Raw genomic sequence first — 27,962 nt, forward strand, 5'->3', positions numbered from 1 at the left:
CCTGAGGGGGGTCGCCGGGCGGCGGGCTCGGGGCGGGACAGCCCCGCTGAGGCGGGGTACGCCCCTCCGCCACTATCCCACAGTGCTGCGGGGCACGGCCTGCGGGGCCAGCGGTGCGCGGGCCCCTTCCCTTCATTCAAATGAGCCACGGCGGGCGGCGCCGCGGGGCACGCCGGGAGTTGTAGTCCATCACCGCTTTGCAGTGCGCACTCCGGCGGCCGGCGGGACTCGCCGTCCCGGCATGCCGCGGGGCGAGGACGGCGGGGCGGGGCGGGGCGGGGAGCGCGGGCGAGAGAGGCTGAGGGGGTTCGCGCCGCGCACGGGGCTGCCGTCGCCGCCATAGTGGGAGCCGTGGGGTGAGTGCTGGTGGGGGGGGCGGAGCGGCGGCGGGTCCCCGGCGGGGTAGCGGAAGCGGGACTGGGCTGCGCTGGGCCCCGGTCCTCCGCGGGCTGGCACATGGCACCGCCCCACCCCGCGCTCGCCGGCCGCGGCCCCACGGTCCGGTCCTGGCCCCGCCGCGGGGCGCTGCCGGCAGCCGCGGGCCGGGTTGGGCGGCAACCGGCGGCCGGAGCCGCCCTGACCTTCCCCGTCTTTGAGGCGCCGTCCCCGAGGGGCGGCGGCCGGGACCCGGCGCCCGCGTTTACCGGCTGAGGGAGCTGAGCCGCCGCCGGCGGCTCTGCCCCGGGGCTGAGCGGGGTGGAAGGCGCCCGGCCCAGCTCCGAGGGAGTGAGGGGCAAACCCGGGCCGCACGCTGAGGGAACGGGTCCCTCCGGCCGGTCGGTGAGCGGGAGGTGAGGCGGAGCACCGGCGCACCCACTCCGCGGCGGCGGCGGCCGGCCCTTCCCGGCAGCGCTGCCCCGGCTTGAGGCTTTGCCGCCGCCATGGCCTGGGGGCCACCGGGGAGGGGCTTCTCCTGGGGGCCGCCGGGGTGGGAGTCGCGCCGGGTTGGTGTGGCAGAGGGGAGAGGGGTGTGAGCTCTCGGAGCTGCGAGGAGACGGTCTGTGGGGTGTGACAGGAGGTGCATTTGGTTGTGTTTTCTGTGCTGGGCTTTTTTTTTTTCTGTTTTTCGATATTCTTACTGTATTCCTGTCTTGCCAGAAGGTTGTGCGAGGACTGAAGTTGACCCGACGTGGCTGAGTCGCTTTGTCGCGTAGAAAACGAAGGGTTCACCCTGCTTTGGAGTAAAGCTAACAACTGTGCATGTACTCAGGGATCTGCTGTAGTCGCCTAGTTTTTTCCTTTTACTTGCCAGTTTCTGGTGTGATTCTACAACCTTCTTCCACCTCCATTGCTATTGTCACTTTTTAGCTTTAAGAACTATCAAAACCCGCAAAAAATTACAGTGGCAAGGAGTGTATGTTGCATTTTGTTAATATGAGAGAGCTTTCTGAAGGCGTTAAGTCCCGAAGATGCTCTTCTTACAATTCACATTTAACTCCCTGAAGCTGTAATGCTTCAACTAACTGTTAGTTCTCATTTGAAGTCCATCGCTTCCAGTGTAAATGAATATTTTAGAGTTGGATTTGTGGCATGTCCGTTGTATTGTAGTGGAACGGGAACAAAGCCCAGGTAAATGCTTGAAAAGGAACAGCAGTCAGTTGCAGAATAGGAATCACTTGCTGAACTGTTGCTTGAAAGTTAACTGTGATTGCTGAATCAGCCATCTTCTCAAGTTGACTCTTTCTGGTTTCCCTTTTTCTTGGGAGGAGTTATATTCAAGCAATGCTTTTGGTGTTTGTGTGTGGTGACTTTTAAGTGTTTTTTTAGCAGGGGCATTTCACATATCTCTGCATAGAAGTAGAGAAATTGCTGTATATAACATCATTATTGGTGAAAAACATAATCTAATTTAAAGTTCAATGACACTTTGGCTTACTTTTGGACTATTTAACTGTTTTCCAGCTGGGGTCCTAATTATTATTTAATGTTCCTTCCTAAAAGATTGCAAGTTGTTCAGTAGATGATTTGAAATATATTTGTTTTAACATCTGTGTCTGTTCAAAATGCAAATGATAACAACTTTTTGCAGTTCTCTGTTGGGGATTCTTTTGTTTCTGTCATTAATAATAGGATCATCTAGTTAGTGGTAGCGTTGAGCGTATATTTCAATCCTTACACAAAACATACCAATAACTGGTAACACTTTCAAGTATGATTTCTTTCAGTTGTTTTAAAACTCCTAAATATTGTGTCATCACGGGGAGTTTTGATGTTCATATTTGTACATGATCAACTTATGTGCTTATGTACGATGTTGCTGGAAATGGAGCTATTGTGTGTCGTGGGGGAGGAAAAAACCAAGCAAAGCAGGATGGGAAATGTTTGGTTTTGGAAGTAGAAGATGGTTAGGTAGATACCATACAAAAGGTTTTCGTGAATTTTTTTTTAGATGTATTTTGGAAATTTGGAGCTCAGCCAAAGACTGGAGAGCAGTCATTTGGAGGTGAGGTATAACAAGCCTTGCTTATACACATGAAAAACTTGTGGATCGTAAAGCACATTGGAGAAAATTTTGCATACTTTGAATGCTGCCATTCAATAATAGAGGAATGCTGTGGCTAAGCCTAAAATTATGGAGTGATATAATGCAAAATAGCAATGTTATCTTGTTCCTCTTGCATTTATCACTGCACCAGGGTACCTAGGGTTATGTTTTTAGGGGTGACTACTTTTGTGCTGTCTAATTCAGGTCTGTTATTTACACAACTGGCTGCTTTTAACAAACACACAATGGTGATTGTTTTCAAATGTGCCCAACTTCAGTTGTGAACCACAAGAAAAGTTGCAAGGATTAAACTGCAGTTTTTGATAGAATTTCTAATTAGAATAAAGATTAACACTGAATATTATTTTGCTGAGTTAATGAGCAAACCTGGTTAATTTTTAAGTAATTATTTGGTGGAGAAAAAAGGGTTATAGCTGTAGTATGACATCTTTGCTTCTGTAACTTAAAAATCAGTTCCTAATTTTGTCTTAACCTGAAACAGCTGTCATGATAGTCAGAGCCGGATAGATAGAAATACCTTAGATTCTGCTGTTACTTGGAGATTAAATGTTATGTTACTGTGCCTATAAAGTAAAGAAAAATGCAGTGCAGCAGTTTCCCCCTCCTGTCCCCCTTTCCCTCCTCTCTTACTTTAAAACTGAGCAGTCTTGGGCTCATCCTGGGGAAAAGAGATGTGACTTCAGCCTTGTAAACTTGAATTCAGTTTTTGGGTTGCAGCAGAATACTGTGGGAATAAAATGCCTGATGTGTAGCATTGTGGCTATTGCTTAACAACAAAACATTATGTCTTCCTACCCAATTATGTATAATATAATTGGATATTAATATAATTGTAATATATTTGAAAATCATCTTGGCTGACTCTGTTGGGTTGGCACGCTGCAGACAGGATGAGCATCACACTGTAGGTGCAGTGAAAGCTTTCACGGAGTTCTCCCCATGCGTTTTGTTTACTAGTGGCCTGGTACTTGCTGACATCTGTAACCAAAAGAAATATACTTCAGGTTGGCATAATTCCTGCATTAATTTGTTTTAATGAAGTTGGAGTAGAGGAATAAAAAGACTGAGAAGGGGAAAGGCAATTTATTTTCCATATTTTTCCGAAGAAAACAGTCTGCACCTTGTCACTCTTCCCCTTTCTCCCTTTTTACTCTTCAACTGTTCACATAGCTAGACTTAATTATTTTTAGATCTGAAAGTGTTTTTAGAATAATGTAGTTTATTGCACAGTGCAGCCCACAGCAATTACTAGGTGAAGGTCTGTGTTCAAATCAATAATTTCTGATTGGCCTGTAGCAGTAATATTCAGATTATTAAGCTCCATGGATCAGTCAGCCGCTGTGAAGATGACAGCACAGATACCTAAGAGAAGCCCTTCTCTCGGTCTCTGAATGTAGGAATTTGTTCCTTAACTGGAAATTTCCTAGCTTTTCAAATGGAGAAGGATTGACCATGAAATTGGAATTTCTCAGAAAGGGGTACAGTGCATTTAAGATAAATGGCTGATGATGTATGATGTCCCCAAGTAAGTTCCAGTGTTTAATTGCCCCTGTGTTAATGTGCATTCTGCCTGGCCTGGGCTTGTTTAGCGCGGGGAAGAGAAGGCTTGAGCGGGACTTGGTCCTATATCCAGTATCTGTCAGGCCATCAGGAGAATGGAGCCAGGCTGTTCACAGGGGCACATGGTGGGAATGCAGAAGACCAGGGGCATAAGTTGGAACAGAAGGGGTTCTGGTTGGACGCAGGAGAGCTGCCCTCTGTGTGAGGATGGTCAAGCATTGGAAGAGGTTGCCCACAGAGATCATGGAGTCTCCAATCATCAGAGCTTTTGGGGATCAAAGCAGATAATGGCATGAGCAACCTGGTCTGATCTATCTCACCCTGCTTCGGGCTGGAGGAGATCCCTTACAGCCTGAATTATTCTGTCGTCATTTGCGTAGTTTCTTTTGTTGACAGTGTACGGCTTTGCTAAAGGAAGATGATGTTATCGAGTGATTCTTGGTGTAGTTGAATAGATGATCTGTTTGAGAGAAGATTAACTGGTCCTGCAATGCTGGTTCCATTGTGTTCCTAGAAAGCATGCACAGGGGACACTCCTGTCTTTGTACGTTTTAGTGGCAACGGAAAAGAGATTGAAGGAAAAATAGTCTAAAATCTGTTTGCCGCTTTACTTTTTCTGTTTTTACTGCTCACTCTTTTTAACCTGAGCAATCAGAAATTACATGAATAACAGGAACTGAACCAACTGAGAGCTCCTTCATTGTCCTTATTTACTCTTGTTAATCAGTAGTGAAGGGTGCAGCAACTGATGGTCTAAATCATGTTTACCATGTACCCCTGGACCAGTAGCACCAAGTTAAAGGGACCATTGGTGCTCTCTTGTTACACTGATTTTCAAGTCTTCCAGAAAACAAGCTTGAATGGAATCTTAAGAGAGTTTAGCTTTGGTACAGTGGTGCGTAGGGCCAGCTTTAATATCCAGGGAGTGTGGCTTGTTTATGGTCTGATTACTTACGGAATAAGCGTAGTCATAACTGAATAATAGACGGCAATTCTTTTTCTCTGCTAACATCTTAGAATCTATTGGTTTGAGGTTTTTCCTCCTTAAATTCTGTGTTTTCTTTCTTGATGTTCTGTAGATCAGATACTCTTTACTGAGCTTAAATTTGCCTGTGATGGTTGTTCATTGATTCTTTGAATGCAGCTTGCTTTTTGAATGTGGCAGTCCCTGGGAGAACACCTTCATTTTCTCTAGCAATTTAAATCATACTTTACTATTGCTCATACTAGTTTTTGCTGACACTTTCAGAAAATGTAGTAGTCTTATAGTAAGTGCAGGTCTGCCATGCTTGGATTCAAAAAGACTTAATTTTTTAAATTGATAGCAGTGAGCTTACATATGTCGGGGTCTGATAACGCAGCAAACGCAGCTGCTGGTTGAAACAATTATTTGGTCTTTCTCCACGCTGCAGAGATGTGACAATAGCCCACCTGCTCCAAATGTCACCGGTGCTTACATGTTTCAGGAAAAGCGATCTCTTTATTTGTCTGTTGGCAGGAGACTTTCTACTTTTGCGTATGGTGGCTTTTCCTCAAGTTACAGCTCCGAGTAGCTCTGATGATGCTGCTTGAGCAGAAAGATGGACTTTGTGCTGCAGCGTGCTGACAGAGTTGTCTCCAGGCTGTTTCCTGGTTTCTTGTTTGTTGACAGAAGCAATGGAAAGAGTTTTCATCCAGACCTTTTGCAGAAATGGGTCTTTTAAGGATTGTGCTCCCCTTAGGAGTTATGGTCAGTCTTGATATGTTTGTGTTGAACTCTCACATGCAGTTAAGGCAGAGAAGGAAGAGGGATAAGCGTAGGTAGGAACAACCTAAGCTGTGACCGGCAATGGGAAAGAGGCTCGACTTCTGGGTTTTGTGGACGGAAAATGTGTTGCCTGAGGCCAGTGTAACCCTAGTCTAATTCAAGGTCACTCATGGCCTGTGTGAAGACTCTCTTCTCTTCCACTCCTGCTCTCTCATACCTTGACGCACCTTCCTCCTTGGTGCTACTACTGTTGGGAGTCATGCAGCTTCACCTAATGGAAGTGCCATCTGCCGTGTGCCAAAGCAGATGAGGGGGAGCTTAATTCAGGCAGTTGTCTCCCTCCTGGACCAGCATAGAGACCAACAAGCTGGAGGAACCTATGGAGAAGAGGGGAGAGAAGCTTTGGGGTGTAGTTATAGCCTTGGATGATTTGGCAAGGTTGAGGAGCAACAGAAGCACTGGGCAGTGTAGGCTATGCAGGGTGGTCTGCTGGCATTGTGGGGTCCTTTGGAAGTCCTCTTGATATTGGGGGTCTGTGACTGGTATCGTGGGGCACTGGAAAGTTCTGCATGGTTTAGGGTCTGAATTCCCTCTCCTGTGCTGCTGCAGGAGCTTTGCTGTATGCCCCAGGGCGTTGTGCAGCAGTGGCAGTGCCAGGCTGAGGGATGAACGAGGGATAAAGATACTGGGGATACCATGGTACCTTGTAGGATGAGAGCTGTCAGAAGCATGGTGAGAGATGTGCAGAGGGCTGGAGTTTACACTTGAGGATGTGTCAGTGTGTGGCCTGGCAAAGGTGTTGGAAAATTTGGTTTAGACGTCACTGCGGAAAAGTCCCCTGTGGAGCAGCGATCCCAGTTCTGCAGTGTCAGCGTATACCTGTTGAGTATAGAGCGAGGTGCTGGCAGCTGCAGCTTTTGTGCACTGTATTGGGTTTCAGCTCGAGCACTGACTGCTGGGTGGTATTTGAGGTGGGGATAAATTTTCTAATATGAGCAGATCCCAAGAAATTGAGTAATGTGAGCTGAGGTATTACACTCCATGTTGGTAGTTCACCTTTGCTGCTGTGCTTCTGCAAAGGAGCTGTTAATGGAATGGGCTGTGATGATCTTAAGTGGATGTGATGAGGTAGATTTGAAGTGACAAAGGGAGGAAAATTAATTAGCTTAAGGAATTGGTCTCCTTTTCCATGGGGAATTAAGGTGGGATATCCAATAATACACTTACACAGTGGTACCTTTCAGCAGGTGCCTTTAAAAGGACAGGTGCGCCACATCGTGTGTGTTTTCTAGCTTACTAAAACTTCTTTTATCTAGTTTTAATATTGACTGAATACTCTTGCCTCTGTGACCAGACTTTTGCGTGAACCACAGATAGATTTGGCTGGATGGCTCTGAGGCACACTAGTGTCCTAGTGTTTGACAACAAGCTTTGGAATAGATCTTAAAAGCCTTTTATATTACATTTATCTCATTAAAGCAGCCTGAAAAATATGTCAATACAATCATAGGTGGATTGTATCTTATTGAAAGGGACTGGGCTTGATGACACAAAAGATCATTCCTATCTTGCTCTTTCTTTAGGTACATCTCTAAGCTTCTTACATCTGTGATGACAGGCGTAAAACAGGATGGAGGAAAAGATGAAAAATCAGAAAAGGAAAATAAAAAAAAAACCTTTCCAGGAAGAGAGAGAGTGTTCAGCAAAACTGTGTATGAATGGCACGGGAAAAAGAGCAAGGTTGTAACAAAAAACCCCCCAAACCAACAATCAAGGATCATTAATCTCAGCAGGATTTCTTTTTTAGTTTGGTTTTCACTTCTGGCAAAATCAGCATTATAACTGGTCTAATTTATACTGATATTTTAATTTATTTAATGGTATTTTGCCTGCCAAAATATAAATACATTGATTTAGAAGGAGATAGCAATCTCGCATGCTAACTTTTAGTTTTAGAAACCATCATACTACTATCTCTATTTAAAATTAGCATTCCTTAATTTCTTGCTGTCTCAAAGGCTTTCTCGCTGTTTCTGGATGGAACAGAAGGCACCTGGTGCTCGAGTGAGGCTGTTGTGCCTTGAGTTGAAAGCCTCTGGGTCTAAACAAGGTGCAATGCTAGCATACCACTTGATCTTGGGTCCATATGATGGTACAACGAGCTGCTAAGGGTGAATACACATCGTGTGTGTTGGGGGGGCGGGCGGAAATAAATTTAGCAATAGCTAACTTCAGCTTCAGGAGAATAACCTGGTGTTCTTTTGCTGTTCACTGCTTCATCTCAGTGCTAGGTGCGCGGCTGTTTAACATCGATACTGTCAAATAGATTTGCACGTGAATGTTTAGGAAGGCTATCTGATAGTGATACGAGTTCATGGGCTGAAGTTAAAGCTATGACGATCCATAAAAAGTGAACAGAAGTGATTTTCACTTGGACTTATTGTTGCCTCCACCACGGCCATCCCAAACTATACACCTCTAGGTACCTGCGGGTCTGGAATGGAACCGGCAGACTTCAAAACTAAATCCTAGCACTTCCAAACAAGACGTGAGGGTCCTCCCGAATGACAGGGTGGGCATCAGTCAGCAAAGTTTCCAGGGAGTTGGTGAGGTGTTTTCAGGGTGGTTTTCTTTCAACATAAAATCCTTTAATACAGGCTGAAGTTGTTAGATTTCTACATCTGCTCCAGGTTGGGCTGGTATGTGGCAATTGTGGATGCGCAATCAATACAACTTTCTCCTCTTGTAAAGAAGTAGGTTTAAGTTGTTTGAGGTGTGTGTGTGTTTTGTTTTTTAAACCTGTTGTACTTGGAGGGATTTTTAATTTGCGATCTGTTTTCCCAGAGGAGTGACCACACTGGGTAAAGCTCCTTCAGACTGAGTTATGTATTGCAAGTGTTAGCGGAGCACATGTGGTGGTGACTGGTGCCAGACTGTAGATCTTTTTGTAGCGGTTCAAATATTAGTTACGTGTCAACAAGTCTTTAAATTTTTAGTCTATGTTAGTGTGCAGGGTTATTGAGTTTGATGTTGACGGTATTGCCTAGGTGGTCGATAGTGAAATAAGGATGTTTAAAATTGGGGTACGTATGTTTCTGTCTTAAATTAGTTTTTGACCTTATCCTTGAATAAAATAAATTTCTAAGGTGCACTTGAGAACTAGCATGCAGCCAGCATCAGTTGGATGTCAAAAACCACGAGATCCGCTTTTGTGGTGTGCTGTCACAAGCAAAGCTCCTTCTGCCGAACTTCTCTTTTCACAGGCTACAAACCATCCCTTTCTCAGCAGGGAGAGCCACCTTCCCAGTGTCGCTCTCTGTGCTGTCATGTTCTCTGCTCCACACATGCCAACCGCTTTCTCCCTCAATTACTCTGGGTGTCTAAGCTCTAGCAGTTGCTCTTGGTTTGTGTTTTACTTTGGTAGTTGAATTTACCGCCCTGAAAGCTTGCGTGCTACCTCCTGTTATGCCATTGATCTAATAAAAGATATTTGATCTTCTGTAAGTCTGGCCAAATTTGTGTAACCTTCAAACTTCTGGCCTGGGGTTTGAACCCATTTCAGCTCCTGTTTGTATGAGTAAAGCTCAAACAGCTAAAGGCCTAAAATATGGCCAGAGCTTTCTTGTCTGACTGTGCACAGAAGGCTAGGCCTGGTAATACTCGCTGTGGAGATCTTAGCAATATGTTTTTTGCTTCTGTTAGGAATTTGTCAAATCTTAAACAGGTGTATGAGTAATTGGCTTCCTTTAGGTGTCAAAATAGCTGTCATGTCCTGTGTCCTAAAACAGGATTTCACACCTTTTCACGACCTGCAGTGCAATACAGACCTGTAGCTCAAGGTTCCTGGTCAGGGATTGCAAAGAGGTCCATGACTGACAGATCTTGACGTTTAGCAAGTATAATTTAGTTTGCTTGAAGTAAACTCAGATCTTAAAATGTAATGTACTGGGCTTGAGTGCAGCATTGTTGTGGTTTGACTTTTAGGACAATTCTTCATTCTTTCAGAGAGACATCAAGATAAAGAAAAAATGAATTTGCTTTCTTGAAAAATTTAGTGACATGGTGAGGGGATCATCTGTACTGATAATGCATGATAGTTTCTAGACTGGGTCTGTCTGAGCTGCTGCAGGTGCTGTTATGTTTAATCCCTCTAAAATAGAAGGACTCTCTTTCAGAAGTGTGTGATGCCTCTGAGCTTCCAGTACCTTCACTGGGAACTGCAGATTCTCACCACTGTAAAAAAATCATGGTTTGTGTCTTGAAATTACTGCAGGTTCTAAGATAAATGTCGAGTATGCTTCAGCCTTAGTGACAGAAGAGGAAAGTAAGCTTGTGTTAAGTAAAGAACTAGTGAATTAACTCCTGTTGTGTACCACTGAAAGGACACTCTTCCTTAGAATGGCCTGTGGATGGTGAAATACCTGAGGAGCTGAATAGATAAATCAGTTGGTGTAAGCTACTTGCAGACAATCCATATTAACACGTCAGTTGTTTACAGTAAATGAGATCAAGTTGAAATAGCAAGCGCTTGCCAACTTTTTCAGATGGTGTCTTTTTTGAACTATGTGAATATAAGGTGGTAACGCTTACTCATTTTTGTTCTTGTTCTCCACTTTTGTATGCAAGTTGTGACCACCCACTGAAATAGCTGTAGAAATCACCAAACGCTAAAATAAGAAATTAAACCATTTGGTGTCCAAGAGTTTTATTTACAAAGATACAGAGGTGAGATTTGTCCTACTTCGTCCAAGGAAAAATCTGTCCAGCCTAGAGGATCTGTGTTTACTGATGCTTAATACTTAAGCCAAGTGCTATGCTTATTTATGTGGTTGTTCTTTCTGCTAATTTTTTGTTTGTTTGTTTTACAGTCACTGGCTTTGGGTGAGGATTCAGAATGGGAGACAAGCCTATCTGGGAGCAGATTGGGTCCAGCTTCGTACAACATTACTACCAGCTTTTTGATGCAGACAGGACTCAGTTAGGAGCAATATATGTAAGTATCTACAAAAGAGGGGGCTGAGGCTTTGTCCCGTTATTTTGCCTAGGTTTCTCTATTTTGATCTGTGGGAATACACAGGGTGGGATAGTGGATTTTATCCTGACTCCAGAATGTCAGTCAGTGCAATCACACTTACTCAACTTTTTATTTATTGCATTTCTTCTACATTTCACTTCTATTTTGAGCTTTCTCCGCCTTATCTATAAGCAGTCAGGCTCATAAAACCCCCAGCTGTCTGTAGACAGTGGCTTGTAGTGGAGGGGGCTGTTGATGATCCTGTGATGAAATTCTCTTTAAAAGCAAATGTGCTAGCCTTGGTTTGCCACTGATTTATGGGAATGGATTTGCTTGGTTCCCTCTTGAAGTGGGATGTGATTTAAGTCCTACTCTGTGTTTAGCAGTTCTGGCAGGTATTTTTTGGATCTCATGCTGCATTAATCCTCCGAACATTAAAATACATTTAAAATTTTGAATCCAGTTTTAAATATTTAGACTTTGTTAAAGAAATTTAAATTCAGTTCAACTTTCTTCAAAAAGTAGGTTTTTATTTTTGCTCCTTATTTGGGGCAAAGTAGATTTGGCTTCCAAAATTAAAGACTGTAACTAACAAACCCGAGGAATCTCAGCTTTTAGTTTTGGGGAAGACTCCTCCAGAACATGCAAAGTGCTCTGTGTTTGGAGTTGATTACTGGTGGTGAGGAGTGCTGCTGGGTGGATGAGGCATTTCAGCAAGACACTCAAGTCTTACAAGTCTTCTAGCAGCATATCCTGTTTTTCTGACCTGTTTTTCATCTGCTGGATGAGCTGTATGAAGCTTCAGCAAGCTCTTGAGGATGGAAGCTATTGCCTGAACACCATCTGACACCTCTCATTATACCTACCTCAGCAGCGTCCACCAGCACTGATAGCATTTGCTCTTTGGATTGTTGTGTGTTTGCTAGGAATCTTCAGAAGACTGCTGATAAGTACAGGCTAATTTAAATTCCTGGCAGCGTGGCCTTCCACACAATGAACTTTTCCATCCTTAGGGTCCTTCTTTCTGTGATCATTCAATGGAGACGCCTATGCAAATGTGGTCAGGAGTTCTGTTATGCAGACTGGAAGTGTTCAAGGCCAGGTTGGATGGGATCTGGTCTAGTGGGAGTGGTCCCTGCCCATGGCAGGGGGGTTGGAACTGGGTGATCTTTAAGGTCCCTTCCATGATTGTTTTGTGGAGTTCCTAAAACTGGAAGATGGGACCCTGTTTTGTGTGGTCAAAGTGCGCCATGGCCACAACTTGTATAAATTAGAGGGATTTCTGCAGAAACGCACTTTTACTGGTGAGCTTTTTTGACTTCTGAGACCCTGTGGGAGCAAGTGAATTTTATAGTGTGCAGGAATGCAGCAGGGAGCTCTTGGATTTGTTTGCGTTCTGTATCGATACTTCCACTGCAAGGTTCAGTTTTCTCCTTTAGTGGTGTGATCTAAGTCAATTGAGCTTTTGTCACCTAATCCAGGTAGGGATCTGGGCCGCTCACTTTTGCTATGAATTGCTTGAGTTGGTGCACTAAGCCAAAGACTTGTTTTACAGTTATCTCTCTGTGGTTGTTTGGCAGGAAAATGCTGTAGCTACTCCTTTCCTCTGCTTTGGGTATGTGGCTACTTATAATGAAATATTTTCTTATTTTTATGCTGTTTTCTTATTGGTAGGTCTTTTGGGATAGAGGAGGGGTTGCTTTTTGTTCTTGAAGCAGTTGCTCCCAGATTGTTGATACAGCAAGTGGCTTTGGAGGTAACCTGTAGCAGAGGGTCAGGTGGATGCTAATTAGGTACAATGTGAAGTTGTGTGTTTCAGGAAGAGCATAGCAGATAGCCTCCTTCCCTGGTACCATCACCCGGCTTCACCAGTTATCAACATCAAGGGTTGATGTCATGTAAGATGCAAGTGGTGTCAGCCAGATGATTTACTGTGTGATTTTTTTTTTTTTTAAATTACACCATCTATTTCTTCCTGAAAGAAACATGTCCAAACTCAAGAGGAGGCTGTATTCGAAAGCGGTATGAAGAGCCCCTGTTTGCATTTGTGACCCTGAAATGCTTCATGCGGTTGCCTGTGATTCCCTTTGTTCTTTTGGCTGCTGCTGCACTATGTAGTTCCTGCTGATGAGACATGGAGGAACAGAAGCTTTTTTAGAGTGGTTGTGACTGTTGTGCAGGTTCAGCATAGCACGTATGGCTGAAAGGAGTGGCTGCTTGATGTAATGTGGGTCACAAACAGGGCCTGGAAAAGCTACGAGAGAGCATACAAATGGAGCTCTTTGGAATCTGCTTGATTCTGCTGAGACATTTAGAGGTTCAGTGAGAGCTGAAGACTGGATGGAAAAGAGCTGGGAATCATGTTCCTGGAGGTATTTAAACTCAAAAAGGTGAAATGAATAAGTCATCTGTGGTAGGGTACACGGCAACTTGGTCTGTCAGGTGTAGGGTGAGGGTGCTGTTTGGAGGTGGCAGCAGACTTTGAACTCAGTAGAAACCAGTTTAAATTTAAGTCTGTTTGCTGAGGTTTAAAATTGGATTTGGGAGCTATGTCAACAACAGGATATTGCGACTCTGGTTTAAACAGTATCCTAAGCTGAACAGAAAGCTTCTTGCCATTTGCTGTGGCACCTGACATCACATGCTCAGAAAAGCTTGTAGGCTGAAGCACCTCAAGCCCTTCATGCCACACAGAGCAGTCTGTTAGAAAACCTTTAGAGGCCCATTTTACTTCTCTGGGTGTGAATAGGGTATGCAGATTAGTACCTGAGAGGAAAAAAAAGCTGGTGATAGAACTCATCAGATTTCTTCATATATTTTTGTCTCCCTACATGCTCGATTTTGTGTCCATAGGATTATTTTTCTTTTATCTCCTTGAGATTTTCTTCTGAAAGCTAACTTTGATACAAAGGCTGGAACTTTTTTGATGGTAGAATCATGATAATGAAATGTAATCTGCTTAACTTCTAGTTGATTATTCCACACTTTTTTCAGTTGCTCTTTGTGGTTTCTTTCCATCTCCCTTTGAGCTAGTTTCCAAATAGCTGGATTCTAAGGGTATATACCAAGTAAACGAAGTCTCTTACCAGGATTGCTTAAGGGTTACCTCAGCAGGTTGATGAATTTGTTTCTTTTCCCCTCAGATTGATGCATCATGCCTTACGTGGGAAGGACAGCAGTTCCAGGGCAAAGCAGCTATTGTTGAAAAACTCTCTGTAAGTCTGTAATTCTTATCAAATGTTTTGGGAAACAGTTCTGGAGGCTATAAATTAATTGCTTCTGAAAAACTGATTTCAACTTCAGCAGTTTAAAACTCTTGAGCATGGGACTTGTGCTTCCAACTTTTGTTCTTCAAAAAATGTTATTTGTGATTTAATTCTGTGTTCCAATTTTGGCTCTAATGGTGGAATGTTAATTGACTGTATTAGTTTGCAAGGTTATTTTGTGACTGCAATTGCATCTGACATTATTGATTTATTTTTTAAAAAGTATAGTTCATAAGCTGACACTGCGATCTAGGGGAATAAAAGGTGGGGTTTTTTTTGTTCTTTTAAAGCATGCCAAGGAAGTAGCAATAGCAAACCTGTTATTTGGATAGCCTGTGATAAAGGCTAAACATGTTATTACAAGGAACAATTTGTTTTCTGATACATAAACTGCAGATAAATTCTGTGGTGGAGAACCTGACTTAGCACAGTGTTTTTCAGCTGTTCAGATATGAGCAGTTATGATTCAGGACTTTGAAACCAGTGTTTCCTCTTCATCAAGTGAGAGGAAAGTATTTCTGTGTAGAGACTGAAACTCTCCCTCCCTCTTCATTTAGTTAAACTTGGAGAAGTTTTATCTTTTTGAGTAAATCCATGCTTCTGTTATAAAACTGGGTGTACTTATAAGCTGTCATGACAATAGAAAGTTTGTTTCTATTGGAAGAAATGTGCAGGGCATGTGTTGGGTCCTTGGACGTTCCACTCAGAGCGTGGTATATCAGGCAGATACACCATTTTTATTACACATTTAGAAGAAAAATCTTTCTGACTTGGACATTTGTCTTGTTGCGCAGCTACTGCTTCTCTGTTCTGGAATCACTGCTTTTCGTCCAGGGCATCTTTAACTGTGAAGGCTGAGGTCTGCTCTTGGATCTGTGTATTAGGTGCCCACGCTGCTTTTGAGAAGGCCACACACCTCAGAAATAGCACAGCTTGCAACTGCCGGCTTCTAGATGAGCGGATACTCAACCTCCAGAGCTGCTTGTTTGTGTACTCAGTGCTCTTTAGACTTCTGGGCTGGAAGCCATTTAGATACCCAACCAGCTAAGCATTTGCTTGGCCGCAGTGTCTCAGACGCTGCCTTGGATCTGGCCCCGTGCCGATCAGCCCCTTCCCACCAGAGCATTACTCATTTTTACCTTCCGTGTCTCTGGTGCAAGTTGGACTTTCTGGATTCATGTGTCTGCTGCATAGTCTTGCTTGGTGAGTGAAGGCATGCTGCTTTGCCTCAGGGAAAGGTTTTCTGACGTGTATCCATCTGCTTAAAGTAAGGAAGAAATGCAGTAAAATGCCCTTCTGCTACCATGGCTTATTATGGGGCTGTATGAACTTAGTATGACTCTGATGTCTTTCAGCATACCCCTGTCAGCACTGAGCTGCTTGGGCTGTGTTTGCTGTTCCCACTTAATGTGCTCACCTACTCTGTGCTTCTGGAGCTTCTTAGTTGAGCAGATCACTGAAAGATTGACCCTGAGATTCGTTTGCACTTCTGCAGTCTTTTGTTCTTCAGTGCCTGGCTGATTAATGAATGTAGATGCCAAGATGTGGGATTTTCTTTCACAGTAAGTTCTCTGCTGTGTAACAGCAGTGCTATGGCACCTTTTCAACCTACTCTCTCAGGTGATGCTAAGACAGTAGGGTGAGGTGGTAAAGACATTGCTTTGCCAGCACTGGTGCACCTGAACCTTGTTACAGAGTTGGAGTTGACACTTGTTCCTTCTGTCTTAGTGTCTTAATTAGTGTTGCACTTAAGAGTTGTTTCAAATAGAGTGCTTGTCCTAATCAGGGGACAGCGTGATTTACACTGAGCATTTGAGATAATCCTGTAGTTGTACAAGCCTCCTGGACCAAGGAGGGAGCTGGGACAGGTAGCTTTGTTGCCAGGAGTGACTTTAAGCTACCCTGCTTCATTCTTGTGAATTCCTCTTGCCTGACTTCAAGGAGAATTCCGCAGTTTTGGTAGTGAAAGCCCAGACAAGCTTTAGTGTCAGAGGGCACTAAAGGCCTTGGTTGTTGCGTGGCTTCTCACTTGTTAGTCACTTTTATTGTACTCCTTATCTCAATAAATGCTTCTCTCCAGTACAGACAGATGTTCATAAGTAACCATTCTTTTGAGGTAGCTTCTCTCTGTCCTCAAAATGGGTGACCTTTCCTATCAGCTGACCCTACTTTTTCCAGCAGGATTTCCCCCGCTGCATCACATGAGGAGTAGTAGCTCACTCAGCTGGCCAACCTTTGGGCTCCTTTTTTCTGAAGGGGACAATCAGATACTTGAAACAGGCACCATCTTACCCAGTCTTGACTTTGGTTCCTTGTCACCATATTGCAGAGCTTTTGACTCTGAACTCTTTCCTTCCTCCCTGTCTTCTCCAATCTCACCTCTCATTGGCATCTTGTCACACTGGAAGTTGGATTCTGGATACAACCACATTCATTCCCCTTCAGCATTCTGCCTTTTCAAGAGACTCTTCTTGCAGGACTTGTCCAACCAGAAGCTGTTGTGCTGAGGTGGGACCAGGCTTCCTATTACTCTTTTGTCAAAGGAAGGGTGTGCAATGTCCCAGCCTATTCTTCTGCAGGTTGTGCTGGCACATTCATGTTTGATGGTTGGCACGTTGGTTTTGATGGTTGGACTAGATAATCTGAAAGGTCCCTTCTAACCTAGGCAATTCTATGATTCTAAGTTCAGGATGGTGACCCTGGAAAGCATTCTGCTGGTAGTTCAGAAAAGACTGCTCTGGATTTTATTATTTTTTTTTTGTTACTAAATGTCTATTCCATGCTACACACCAGTGGCTCACTTTGCAGTTCGTGATAGGTTGGGATTGTTGTCTGAGCCAAGAGGAAACACTGCAGGCTTTGTTAGAGAGTGTTCTTGAATAGTGTCCCTCTGTGATTAGAAGGTGCTCCGTACACTTCCTTTGCTTCCCCAGGTATTGATCCTGCCACAGTTTCTGTGTTATCTGTTACCTAAGGATTTAGCTTCTTGGTATTCTTTCTGAAGCCTTACGCTTGTCAGGGACAAGTTTGTACTTCACATCCTTGACAGTAGGACTTGAGTCTCCTGTTGTTGTACCTAGATCTTCTAGGAAGTCTTCCAGGCTTCTTCCACTAGAGTGAAATGCAGAACTTGTCAAAGTACATGCTTGGGTCTGCCTCAACCATTTAAACCAGGGAAATGGATCAAAGTACCACTTGAGGTTTAAATGTCCACATGCTGTTGTCCTGTGCAGCGGGTGGACTCCGGATACCAGCCATGTGGTCACTCAGAGCTCCATCCATGCTGAACTGTTGCTTGTCAAGCGTCTGGCATTAATGCAGCTTTTGATAGAACAGTGCCAAAACTGCATTTCTGTGACAGGACTCTCAGATCTCCCAGGTGTGTGATGTTTGCCACTTGGCGTTGTCTGTGATTGGAATATGAATGTGGTCTAAGTTGAAAGACAGAAATTACTCCCCAATGTCTGGTGTTTCTCAAGGGGTGTTCCTTGCACATGTAACTGCAGACATACTTGTATCTGCTACATGAGCATGGAAAGCTTTTTTTCATTTCAATATATGTGCATTTGATCTCCACCTCCTCCTCCTTTCCCCCTGCTCCTGCTTGCTACATGGCAAAGATGGTGCCCGTTACTGTCAGGTGCTGTTACAAAGGCAAGAAAAAAGGGGAAAGGTGGATACGTGGATCTCAAGTCCTGAACACTGGTTCTTGGTCAACCACCTTTCCTTTGTATTCGTAGTGATTTTAACAGAGAAGCAAATTTGGAGTTGTCTGGTAAACAATCTTTTAACGTTGTTCAGAGCAGAGAAGCTTTGTGCCTCTATCATATGAACCTTCAGCTTGTAGATGAACTGAAGCTCTTTGAGCCGTGTAATTAGACTAGGAACAGACACTGCTTAACATATATGGTGACATATTATTTCATGTCTCCAGTGCTTGAAAAAAACACAACTGTTAGGATCAACGCAGACTGAGTAGTGTTGAGTTGCAACAACTGTCCATGCAGTACTACTAAAATAGTCTAACACTTTATAATGTTGGATTTGCTTGATTTTTTTGTTTTGTAGGTTCAATAATGCAATGACTGTACATTTATTTAAAATATTACATTATATATTAAACTTTATTTTATTTTCTTTTCATTGTAGAGCCTCCCTTTCCAAAAAATACAACACAGCATCACAGCACAAGACCACCAACCTACACCTGACAGCTGTATACTCAGTATGGTAGTGGGACAGCTTAAGGTAAACTCTTTCCATTACAGGTTAACAAATGCTTATGTCTTAGATTTTTGCAGGATTCTAAATCATCCAATTTCTGAAAACATAAATCACTTGGGTGAGGAAGGAACACTGGTAAGCTTGCATTGGACATCATTCTTCTACTGTTGAAGACTGTCAGGAAACTGCTCGTCCCGTCAGATAACTAGCCCTAGGTAAACCACCTGCACTTTGACAGTTGTATGTTCCTGCCAAGCAAAGTACCGTGGTTTTTCCAGTGCATACAAATACCACATGGGCTCTAGAAGCACGAGTATTTCCCTTACCCTGATGCAGTAAGGTTTCAGTGTCCTCTGTTGCGTTTTAAAGCGTCATTACAGTGTCCTTGGACGGTAAGAGCACATCTAGTTTAATGTGCTCTTTGATGTAACGTATGCATCAAGGTGTGATTTAGCAGACACCTTGTTGTTAGCTGACAACCCTTCAGTAAGACCGTGTCTTTTCTTTGCTGTCGCAGGACACAAGAACACAGTTCTGGTGTTAATGCAGTCCAGTCCCTCTGTAGTCAAAACTGGTTCAGCAATGGGAGTGTCGCCTCTGAGATCAGACAATTATTGTTGAAACAGTTTCTTGTTGTGAAGAAATCAGGTCATTTTTGAGGCTGTGGTGTGATTACATTGCTGTTTGTTATACTACTGAACTGAATAAACTTATGCAGTCTCCTGTTCTTTTGAGAAATATATACTAGAGCCACAGACTTGTAAGCTAGTTATGCTACTTATCAATGAAAGCTGTCGTCCTGGGCTGTTTTTTGCAGATTCCGTAAAGCTGTGAAGTCAGCTGTGGGCAGAACTTGCTCACAGTGGGCAGTGTTTATTTTAAAAGTGTGAAATTAAATAGGAATAGTTACAATTATCAAAGTTAGTTTTGTCAGGGCTTGGTCCAGCCACGCTGTCAAGTCAGGACTCTAAAGCCATCCAGTCTTTGGAGTTACTTGAACCTTGTTTCTTTTGAAATAGCTGTTTAGGTTTCCTTTTCTTATTAACTCTGAATGGCACCAAAACATTCAAACTTCCACTGACTGTGCCATTCACTGAGCAAACCTGGGACTGAAGGTTGGAATCTGCTTGCATAGCTATTCTCCATAATTGTTCTGGGCTGGGCAGTTGGGAAGAGCAGTTCCCAGTGTATCGCATCCACGTCTAAGCCTAAGGTAGATAGCTTTGGCTCTCATTAAAGTTGCTCCTGCTTTCTAGCTGCAAGGTGGATTCCAGCTCTGTTGCTCAGTCCCCCACGTATGAAGTCAGACATGCTGATCTCATCTGTCCTGCTCTTGGGTGTGCACAGAACCCAATGATATGACCAAGACTTCTTGACTCAATGTCTTGGGCCGCTCACGTCTGCAACTGTTTTTTTTTTTGCACAGTCATGTTTTTAAGGTTATTGCACAATCATCAAGCAGATCACAGCTTGCAACAGTGATTGTGGTGAATCCTGTGGCAAGATAACAAGTTCTTACCGATTCTGTAAAGCTTTTGGGTTTTCTCATTCTTCAGTGTGGTCATTAGGGTTATGGATGCAGTCCGGGAGCTTTCCATAAATACCATGGCTTGGAGTAGTATTTCTTACCATGCTGGTTTTTATCCTATGAATAATTTCAGCTTGCTGAAATTACTCAGAATAATTCAGGGATCACATGATAGTGTGTCTAGGTACTTGGAAAAAAAACCATATTGGATTAAAGTATGCCTGTTGTCATGATCAAATCCAACTTGTTTATGAATTTTTTAGTAGGAGAGGCAACATTTTTCCACTCTTCGCATGTATGTGTCTCCAATCTTAACTTTAAAAAGCACATTTTAATGCCTGGCAAATGCTGCTCCTCGCTGAGGGATTGTCCAGAAAGTCAAAGTCAGCTTGGAACTTTGACTTCTTGCTTCTGCCTTGTACAATACTTACACAGGTGGACAAACGAAATAACCAGGAACAGTAGCATGACATATATAGTAACCATTTCTGCCAGTACACAAACCTGGTTGTTGTACGTAGAGAATACTTGTCCTTGTGCTAATACATACGTGTTGACAGCCATTTTAATGCGTCTCAGTGCTGTTCTTGATACAATACAGTAACTGAGAACAACAGGGTTCAGTCAGTGCATTTTAACAAGTGGCTCATCTGTAGTTCCAGTTGATTGGGGTACATTTTAACACGCAAACGTGGAGCAGCATACTTAATTTTATTTAAAGTTTGCCTTCTTAATGGTGTCGCTGTTCTGCACAGCTCAGGCCTGTTGGTGTCGGAAAACTGTAGAGAAATTTGCATAAGGAATGGCACTTTCAAGACCATCAGTAGCAGGTTTTGAAGGGAAAAGCCACGCCTCCTGGTCGCTATTCAGTTATCCTTTTCATGGGACTGAGCCAAATTCTTCAAAGCCCGGTACAATTAATGCATATGCTTTTGAATCGTCTGCGGTTTTTCAAAACTTGCATTGTTTTATGTAATGAAGGAGCTTGCATAATGCTTTCAATAGAATAATCCAAGAAAATAATAATGCTAAAACGCCTGTAACGTGCCCTTTCTAAGCAGTCATTCTTGGCACGGTATTTAAATGGATTTTCTGAGGCCTTAGTTGCTTGAATTGCTAGTCCCAAAAGTTCAGTGGAAACTCATTCTTAAGTGAGCTGGGCACATCTTGTATTTCTTCCTTAAACCATTATATTTTGATCTTGTTTGATTTTAGGGGGGAAAAAAACCCAAAGCAAAGCCGAAAAACCTTCAGCTGTCCTTGCATATACTGTGGGGTGAACTGCTCCCAAATTGTCACACAGCCTCAGCTCCCTTCTTAACTGTACAAGAACAGTTCTGAAGAAGTAATGGGGTCAAGGACTAATACTGCTAAACTCTGTATTTCCTTTACCAGAGTTTTATGCCCTAAGTAAACCTGCAGGTCTGGGTTGTTTTTAGCCTGCCCTGCTGGAGGGGGCTTTAACTGGGGTCAGCTGAAATCATGACTGCCCTGTGACAAGGTCAGGATGTGCATCTGCCTCTGTGCTGCTCCAGTCTACAGCCCAGCACACTGGTACCAATAGGAACTGTAAATTTAAAAAAAAAAAAAAAAAAAAAACAACGTCTTTTGCAGCAGAATAATCATCTGCACTGAGGGGACTGGACACACCAGCTGCTTGGAGAAGATGTTGGAGAATAATAGAGCATCAAAGTAGGGTGAATGTCACTAGCGAGGCTCTAATTTGCTGGCAGAGGCAGTACAGTAATCGCTTTCACTGAAAAGCATGTTTACGAGTAAACATATGAAAGATCCTCTTTAATGGATGTTGGGATAGGTAGTAATGGGTTTCTTCATCCTTTTGTAGAGGTATAATAAATATACCTCCTCTTATTCTAATTCTCTTATCACTTTTTATTGCTATTCATTGTCTGGGTGCATGTTTGCTTGCTTCAGCTAGGAAGAGTGAGCATCAGTTTAAGCCTTTAGAAGTGAGTTTCATTTGGTGTGACGCTACTTTGCTGATGCTCATCCAGAATGTCACCCAGTATTTTCAGTGTGCTTCACCTCGTAACGTATTTCTCCTGTCGCGCTCAGGCAGACGATGACCAGGTTCTAGGCTTCCACCAAACCTTTTTGTTGAAAAATTATCAAGGTGCCTGGGTGTGCACCAACGAAGTCTTCAGGCTAGCCCTCCACAACGGTTAACCCTCTGCCTTCCCTCTCCTCCATGCGGTCCTCGCTGGCCTGGTTGAGTAAGGAGTGCTCTCTTCTCGCTCTTCTGGCACTTGAGCTCGGCTGAGATGCATGGCTGTGGCTTGCACTTTCTCAGAGCCATGTGGCAGATCTGTGGTTGTCCCCCAAAGTGTGAATTTTGAAGTGATTGTTGCAGAATTAATAGTGAATAACTAATTGTTATGCGGTGTTTCCTAGCCTTAAAAAGGAAAGGAAATTTGCAATTAAAATCACTGGGTGTTTTTGTAATGCATGCTGAACACTTAAAGCATTGCTTAAAGCCTGTTAAATGAGGCTTAAGATCTGAAAGAACCTGCTATCTTAAGTAATTAGCCTTTTCTCTGAGATGGGGATAGCTGCAAGCCTGCAGTTCAATCAACAGTTGCTGTGGGGTGCTGGTGAGAGGATAAAACTGACCAGACACAAGGAGAAAAGTTGTGCAGCTAAACTTGGATTGCAAAATAGTGTTGCATCAAATACTGTGACATGACCGACGGCTCTGTGAGCTGAGGACTTTCTACAGTTTTGGGCCCCCAGGTCAGACGGGATGTAGAAAAACTGGAAGAGGGCAAAAAGCTGGCAAGATTGGTAGTGTTCCTGAGCTCCTGGAGCTGGGAGAGGAGGCAGCTAAGGGCAATCTGCCTGAAATGTAGGTGGAAAGGAGTAGAGTACCTCCAACAACCTGAAATCAAATTGTTCTTGGCAGTGCCAGACAGTGTAACAAGGGACAGGGGTTGCACACCTTCACTTGGGAAGCTCAGTTTGGACACAAGGGAAAGATTTTTTTTTTCACTGGAAGGCTGAAACACTGGGAAATGGTGCCTGGACGCCTTGTGAAATGTCTGTTCTTGGAGGCTTGGAGGACTCAGCTGATGCAGTGCTGCTGGTAGTCCACACTCATGCTGAGCACGATGCTGGATTGGAAACCAGAGGATCCTTCCAATCTGATCCTGACTTTTTTGTTTTAATTCAAGGATGTCATGAAAGAATCTTGAACTGCATAAAGGAAAGCTTTGTAGGAAAAATAAAGCCCCCTGTGTTTCGAGCCTGGGCTTGTATCTGGAATGCAAATTGAGTTGGACGTAGCTGAATATGGAATGGAAAGTAAGAGTTTCAGTGAGGTTATCGGAGCTGTGGTGAAGGTCCAAAATCAAATGGGATAGGATTAGTCTATGCCTTCTAGAGCATCTCAAGTCACTCAAATGTGGGTCTTTGCTATATGTTAATAGGACGTATTCAGAATTTTGAGAATGGACTATTAAATTATTTCATTCACCTTAAATCTAGGATTTTCCTTGGTTTTAAAGTATACTGCTCCTCTGTGCTGTGAAGACATAACATAAATGAATAAAGAAAGCATGTGACTTCATTGCGGGAATTTGCCATATGTAGAACGGCAAGATTTTGGGAAGAATTCCCTTTTCTTTTAATCTTCATGTGTGCGGTCCTGGATTGGGTAAGAAAGGAGGAAATTCTCCTCAAGCCAAAGCAGTAAGAGCTGCAGTGCAGCTAGGCTTATCAGAAATTGAGGAGACCTACAGTAAAGCTAGTCTGGTGGTGATACCTTTTTTTTTTTTTCTGGAGGTATATTTTAAAGTGTACTTGTGTCAGTAATGACATGGCCAAATTTGGTGTGAAAGCTATTTTTGCACCTTGTAATAGATGCTTCAGTGACCTAAGAAGAGGAGACCATAGGGCAGCTGAGAGTATACTAAATGCTTATTAATAGTTGTGATTAGAAGGGTTCAAGCTAATATGATTCTGCCGGGCTGATTTAAATTAAGCCATTAGAAAGGAGCTGACAGGAATATGAGTTCATTCCAACTTAATCAGAAGGGATAGTGTTAATAAGATGCTTTACAAAGTCGTATGTTAAACTTTAATGTGCGTCTCTGATGCTTCTCAGTTTTCTTAAAGATTCCTTCATGTCCAGGAACCTACCAACTATCAGGCAGTAGTGAGACTTTACTAGGATGTACGTGTTACATTTGATCCTAGGAAAACCTAGAAAAGGCATAAATCCCTGGATTTCAGTGCCCAGGCCACCTCTTCAGCGTGGCTACGCGAGCATCTCTTCTGGGCAGAGCTAATAATGATAATACTGCCCCCGAAAGAATAGGCACGACGGCTGTCGTATGTGCTAATGAACTAGATGGACGGCTGGTCTAATCCAGCGTAATTGTTTGTGTTCACATTGTGCTGATTGTTACGGAGCCTCTGTCTAATGCAAAGGAGGCATATCTCAATGTGACAAAAAACTGCCCAGTTCATCATCAGAGACTCTGGTACTTGTCTTGCTTGAGGATTTTTCCTTCATTCGTTTGTCTACTGAACACTTGCACTTGCTCATGCTTTTGGCCTTACTTGTTGCCTTCTTAATTTCTCATCCTTCATGACTCATGGACTTCATCCTTCATGGTTTTGTAGTAATTTGATATCTTGCCCGTTCTCCCCACCCCGATCACATTTTTGCAAGCTGGAGAGTCGTATTCAATTTACTTGCTTCAGGAGGAAACTGGCCTGTGGCTGGCTCATCTTTCTTGTCCTTCTCTGGCTTTTCCCTATTCTATCATTTTAATTTTTTTAAATGATAAGAAGTGCATGCAGGATTTGATGTGTGGGTGCTCTCTGTGCGTCTATGCAGTTGCTTACTTATGGGGTCTGGTTCTCTGTTCCTTTCCTAATAACTGCTAACACTGTGCTTGCCTTGAGAGCTGTTGAGCTCTGAGCTGGTTTAAAAAAAACAAACAAACAATAAAACATTGTCCATCATGGTTTCAGTTTCACTTTCCTGACAGGCAGTAGCTAATCTGGGGCCTGTTTTGGTTTTCCCCTGTGGATTAGCATATGCTTACTGAAACTGCGCTTCATGTACATTTTATTTCCTAGGCAGTTGTGAAATCCTTCCAGCGGTTTGAGATTTGAATGCCGCTTTTACATGCGTCTGATCTTTCCAGTGCTCTGGCAGACTGTTTTGTGATAAACTGATGCCTTCAGCAAGTTGCTCCTCAAAGCTGACTTGTTTCACAGTCAATTTAACACTTCTGTGAATATCTCTTTTTTATTTAAGTACAGATTTTTGTTTTGTTTTGTTCATTTTGTAGCCTGCTTTGCTCTTCAACCTTTTAATTTGCTGTTCTTGGTGGACGGCAGCAGAGCATTGTGAATAAACATGCAGCACTGACAGTCTGTGCTACTCTGGCTGCTGCTTTTCAATGCTTTTTTTTTTTTTTTATGCATTTCTCCCCTTTTCTGAAGCTGGATAGTCATGTACTGGAAGAATAGAGCTTAAAATCCTTCAAAAATGCTGAATCAAATACACTATGGTCAGTGTCAGAAGATTGCTTTTTAGCTAGGACCTGTGCGCTGTTCAGATTGAATCCTATTGTGTGATTTCCAGCTGATTTTTGGAATTCTTTCTGTTATTTTGAGGCTTTAATTCCTGCATGATGTCTCTGAGGAGACTTGTAAGTATTAGGTGGGAGAAGTAGTCTCCCTCTAATACTATTCTTGGCTTTCATAGTAGTAAAGTAAATACAGTGCAGGCACTACAGCCTGCCTGGATGAATTGTCAAAGGCAGGAGTTAAGGCACAGCTGTGAAAATCCCTGTGCTTAGAGCATCTCGTTGCAGCTACAGCAGGTACTTCACTCCCTTTGAGCTCTCCCTGGACAATGGAAGGGGGGAAGCATTAAGCCACTGGCCAGCTGTACCTGCTCTGGGAAAGCTTTCAACCGCCTGGATCATGACCTAGATCATTCACGCAATAGTCTTGATACTGACTTCTACGGAATCTCCCTTCTGTCATCAATCCAAAGTACAGCAGCTACAAACTAATTTTGAAACACCTTGGTTTGTGCTTGGTTCCTGGGCAAGGCCCAAAGAAAATCTGTGATTTGACGCTAAGCCAGGGATGCCCTTACCAGCGTTGTGAAGCTGCTGGAATGAGATGTCTGCAAGTCTTCCAGAAAATCCCAACTTCAGATGCCGTTGTAGGATTTCTGTGTCAATGGGCCCCAGGTGTTTGTCTGCAAAGCACCTCTGAACAGAACCTCTGGTTGTATTGGTGTCTCCTGAGGTACTTGGCATCTTACAGCATGTGACATCACTGTTAACGTTAGCTTTTAAGTTGTCTTATTGTGAGTTTTGGAATGTACTTCTCAAAAAAGAGCTTTTTTGAACTTTTTCCCCCCCCCCTCTCTTTCTACAGGCTGATGAAGATCCTATCATGGGATTCCACCAGATATTTCTATTAAAGAACATCAACGATGCCTGGGTTTGCACCAATGACATGTTCAGGCTAGCATTGCACAACTTTGGCTGAGCTGGAAACCCCGAGGCACCCGTGCTTTTTTTTTTTTTTTTTTTTTTCCTCCTCTCCTCTTACTGGTATTATTCACACTCACGGAACATTCCAAATATCATACACAAAGCTGCAGCCCTGCAGAGCGTGAGCAAGCAAGACCTGTGACCTGCCCTTCTGCTGAGTTTACATTGTCACTAGATGAGTTTCTTGTGCATGATGTTTGGAAGTTAGACTTAGCTGCATTTGACAAGAGAAATTTGTGTTGTACCAGCATGCCTCGGAAAGAATTTACAATGCAAAAGGTTGTTGTTTATGTACTGACAAGATGCTCTATAACCCAAAGAAATGAAAGAACAGCAGCCTGTACAGCCCAGATATTGATTTGTTCAGATGTTTCAATGCTACATTACACAATAAAACCATAAGATTTTCTTAACAGTTTAAATTGTTTTAATGAGTTGGATATGGAGTATATAGTATTGCTTGCTTTGGCTGTCCTGCGTTTGCCTGGTGGGGAAACATTTTCAAACCTAAACATCTGAAGCTGAAGAGCACTTGATAGTTCTACTGATGAAGGCAGTTCAGGTATGCCTTTGGCCATACAACGTTTTCCCCTCCTCAGCAGCGTTTATAATGCAGACTTCTAGCTCAGTTTTTAACATTGACGGGTTAGTTCCCAGCTGTTCTATTGTACCAAGGCAAATGCCGTAAATCATACACAATGATGATTGGTCATGGCAGCCTGTAGTCAATCTTCACGATACCTATTGCGTTCACCCTCAAAACTGAACACGATGCTGTATTTTCTTCATAAGCAGACACGTGGGCTGTCAATCCAGCACCGTCCTGGAGTTTGTAGGCTGCTCTGAAGCCCTGGCCCTGCTCTGTGTTGTCTGTTTTTCTAGCATCCCTTCGTTGTAACTTGAGCTGCTTGGTAGTACTGCCTTAGCTGGGCTGGTTTTTACAACGTGGTGGGCTGTCATGTGTCTTCCACCCTGGAGGTGGCGGTATTCCACCAGTAAACGGATTTATTAAATTCATTTTTCCAGCATGCCACAGGAGCAGAATCCCATTCGCTTTACCTTCAGACCTGACTAAGCCATTAGGCCTCAGTTTTCAAGGGCTTAGCACACCTTGCTGGGCTTTTGAAGTGTATAAACTTGGCATTCCTCCTCTTGAGGCTTTTCAGGAAAGCCCAGGATGGGCTGTGCTCATGCTGGTTGGTTCTCAAATCCCGCTGCTCTGGTGCTTGAATTGGAACAGAGCTTTCTTGGCAGCTGATGTTAGGGCCCTCCTGTTTGGCATTGCAGCATTCTCCTGTATTCCCCGTGTTAAATGCAGGGCTGTTTTCCTGTCGCTGCTCCTGTGCTGCAAAAGTCACGCTCAAAATTCATCCCTTGAAGAGATTAGCTCTTTCAGTAGAACCCTTGTTCATTTGGTGTGGCTGCCACTAAGCAAGGATCCTCCTGCTGTAGCTCCAGTTCTAAATGAAGCCTGGCAGAGGAGGGGGGATCTAAGAATAGGTCTGGCTGATGAACCCGGGCTGGTCCCTGAGGTCGGGGTAGTCCCTTGAATAATGAGCTCAATATGCCAAGAGA

General features: G+C 43.4%; 1 protein-coding gene across 2 annotated transcripts; it reads left to right on the top strand.

The window, feature by feature from the left end:
• Nucleotides 1-269: 269 nt before the first annotated feature.
• NUTF2 (nuclear transport factor 2) lies at nt 270-26,800 on the top strand. Of its 2 annotated transcripts, none has more exons than XM_054200110.1 (5): nt 270-356; nt 10,682-10,806; nt 13,971-14,042; nt 18,243-18,341; nt 26,269-26,800. In XM_054200110.1, the coding sequence occupies exons 2-5, from the start codon at nt 10,708-10,710 to the stop codon at nt 26,380-26,382; spliced, it is 384 nt and encodes a 127-aa protein (XP_054056085.1). In that variant the 5' UTR covers nt 270-356; nt 10,682-10,707; the 3' UTR covers nt 26,383-26,800. The 2 variants fall into 2 exon arrangements, with proteins under 2 accessions (XP_054056085.1, XP_054056084.1); XM_054200109.1 differs by lacking the exon at nt 270-356 and adding an exon at nt 542-791.
• Nucleotides 26,801-27,962: the final 1,162 nt, after the last annotated feature.

Source organism: Rissa tridactyla, chromosome 4, assembly GCF_028500815.1.
Source record: "Rissa tridactyla isolate bRisTri1 chromosome 4, bRisTri1.patW.cur.20221130, whole genome shotgun sequence".
Classification (NCBI taxonomy): Eukaryota; Metazoa; Chordata; class Aves; order Charadriiformes; family Laridae; genus Rissa; species Rissa tridactyla.